General features: G+C 44.2%; 1 protein-coding gene across 1 annotated transcript; it reads right to left on the minus strand.

The window, feature by feature from the left end:
• Window positions 1-904: 904 nt before the first annotated feature.
• Window positions 905-1,746, minus strand: LOC116194140. The gene has a single exon (XM_031522873.1). It carries the CDS (start codon window positions 1,594-1,596, stop codon window positions 1,207-1,209), a length of 390 nt encoding a protein of 129 aa, XP_031378733.1. The 5' UTR covers window positions 1,597-1,746; the 3' UTR covers window positions 905-1,206.
• Between the last annotated feature and the right edge of the window lie 997 nt (window positions 1,747-2,743).

Genomic DNA, 2,743 nt, shown 5'->3' on the forward strand with positions numbered 1-2,743 from the left:
AAACAGTCAGCCATTTAAACCAAACATTTAGCTCATATTCATAGATCTCCTCTGATGCACCTCCAGCCCCTGCTTGAGAATCACAATATATTGAACCGACCATCCAAGATAATCACAATTCACCCGAGACACTTCTGATTTATCCAAGATAATCAGGACTCACCCATTTGAGAGATTTGAATTGGAGACATAATTACGAATCATAATGTATTGAAGTGACTATCCAAAATAACGACTCGCCTTTTCTAGATAATCATTCATTGAAGTAACCATCCAAAATAATTCCAACTCACCCAAGACACTTCTCATTTATTCTCATGACCCACCCATTGGAGAGATTTGATTGAAAACATTTCCTATCAATTCTTTTCCTCGTCGACAATGAGTACCATTTAAATCTCCATCTGTAATTTGCTGGATTGAGTACCATTTAAATCTGTAGTTTGCTGGACTGAAGGCAGCTGGGGATAGACCGAGGGGGTTGAGACGGCAATCATTCCCTCTGAATTTTCGATGTTCAATAAAAATTTATGTATTATTATTCAATTTGTGATGAAATCCTAAGGCTTGGCCTCTTAATTCGAAGAAATTACTCTCTCATTTTCTCCCTTAAGGAGCTCATCCCCCTAAATCCAATTCGCGAGACCATCCTTAGAAACAGTCATAAGGGTATCACAACCGTTGGATCAAATCAATGATTTACTAGTGGTCCGGCTCGTCTCGTTCAAGCTAGGGCCCACTAACCTTATAAAGAGAATTATTATTAGGGACCCATTCAGATGATGGCCCCGAGGGATTTCCTTATCGACTGATTGCATCGCATCAATAAACTACGACAAAGCTAAACATTATCTGAGTACGTATAATTAATTATTAATTAAGGGGAAAAAAATAAAGGGACAGATTCAACATTGATCAGAGCGATCTTCGATGTCAGGACATTTTTATAATCAGTACATAACTAATTAATTAGTACAAAACTATGCCCTAATAATCAATCCACTCACCCAAATACAATACATTGCATCATCCCATCCAGTATCAGATCCCGCCCAGTCCACTCCAAACGGGAAAGAAGTTATTATTATTACATTAAAAAGAAAATAAGAAAGAAAAAAAAAAAAGAAGGTAATATACATATGGGACGAACACGAACTTCAGGTCAGATTGCCCACAGACCAGACCAGACCAGACCAGACCAGAAGGTCAAAGATCTGGGCGGCAACCGAAGTCGGAGGCGAGCCGGGAGGCGATAGCGGAGTGGTACATGGCGTCGTGGAACGATGCCGTGTCAACGGTCATCATCCTAAGCTGACGCGCCTTCTCCTCTGTGAAGCCGCCAGGAGCGATCCGCGATCTGGCCGGAGAACTGGGGCCGAGGGCGGATCCCCCGTCTGGATCCCTGGTGGACTTGGTGATCGGCGAGGAAGAGGCGTCGATGTAATCAGGCTCGGTGGACCAGCCGAATAGCGGGGTCCACCAGCCGGCGGAGGAGGCTTTCCCATTCCTGGTGGCGGCTTGATCGGGCCTCTGGTGGCCGGAAGAAGCGCTGGCCCGGACAGGGATGGGCCTGAAGGGAATGAGATTTGTCGCCATTCTGGTAGGAAGAAAAGGGATTATCGAAGAAGGAAAGGGAGGAGAGAGTGGTGGGCTGGGCGGTGCTGTGCTGCGCTGTGTTGGGTTTAAGGAAAAGGCAAAAGGAAAAGGAAGGGAAGGGAAGGGAAAGGGCACGAAGGAGGAGGAGCGGGCGACAGGGACGGCTTTAAATAAAGGGAAGAAACGGATAAGATCAGACACGTGGAGGTGACGAAGGGACGCGTTGGTTGTGGGGGGCCCTTTTATTCGACAAAATTAACAATTTGGTCCCCGAAATATATACATCATGGCAAGTTCGTCCCGAAAATAAAATATGTGTACAAATTGGTCCGGACGTTGCAAACATTAGGACGAATTGGTCCTTCCGTTTGAAAACATGAGAAGTCCCTGACGGAACTTCATGAAGATGGCGTTAACGGCCACTGTTCATCATCCCTCCCGTTTACTTCTTCCTTCCTCCCGCCCGAATTGTCCCCTGTTTCTGCTGTCTTTCGCTAAAATTCAATCAAACCCTAATTACGCTAGAAATCTTCAAATTCTGGACAACGGCTCAAATTCGATCAAGCTAGCTTCGTTATGAAATTGAGAGTGTCGGCCGTGAGGATCGTCGAGGAGAGCATCGGCCATTTGCTTCGCCGAAATCGAGATCGTCGAGGAGAGCATCGGTTCCCCATCTTCTGGTATAAATACTCAAGTCACCTGTCCATTTCCTCATAAGTTGTACAAATCCCCTCAAACATTACTCTTAACGTCATAGGGTCTCCCTTGATCTCATATACATAATTCTTTTGTCCTTCTGTTGTGGTGAAGGCTCTATTATTTTTCTTCCTCCAATCATGATTGCAGTAAGTATAGAACTTACATGCGCATTGTTTATTGTTTTGAACATGTAAAATAGTCTTCTTCAGCTTACAACTATGATGGCATGTCCGGGGCAGCAAGGCATCCTTTCCGTCTTAGACTTTGATTGCAAAACAATAAAAAATAATTCACTACGCAAGACTTTGTCTACTCATATGTTGTCCAAAAAATGGTTGCCAGAGAACAAACTCTTTGTTTTTTATTCTTACTCACTAGGCGATAGACAAGATCAAGAGGATGAAGAGAGGAGAGTTCTTGAGGATCAGAGCAGAGTGGATAGCAGTTG

The sequence above is a fragment of the Punica granatum genome, chromosome 2, assembly GCF_007655135.1.
Source record: "Punica granatum isolate Tunisia-2019 chromosome 2, ASM765513v2, whole genome shotgun sequence".
In the NCBI taxonomy this organism is placed as follows: Eukaryota; Viridiplantae; Streptophyta; class Magnoliopsida; order Myrtales; family Lythraceae; genus Punica; species Punica granatum.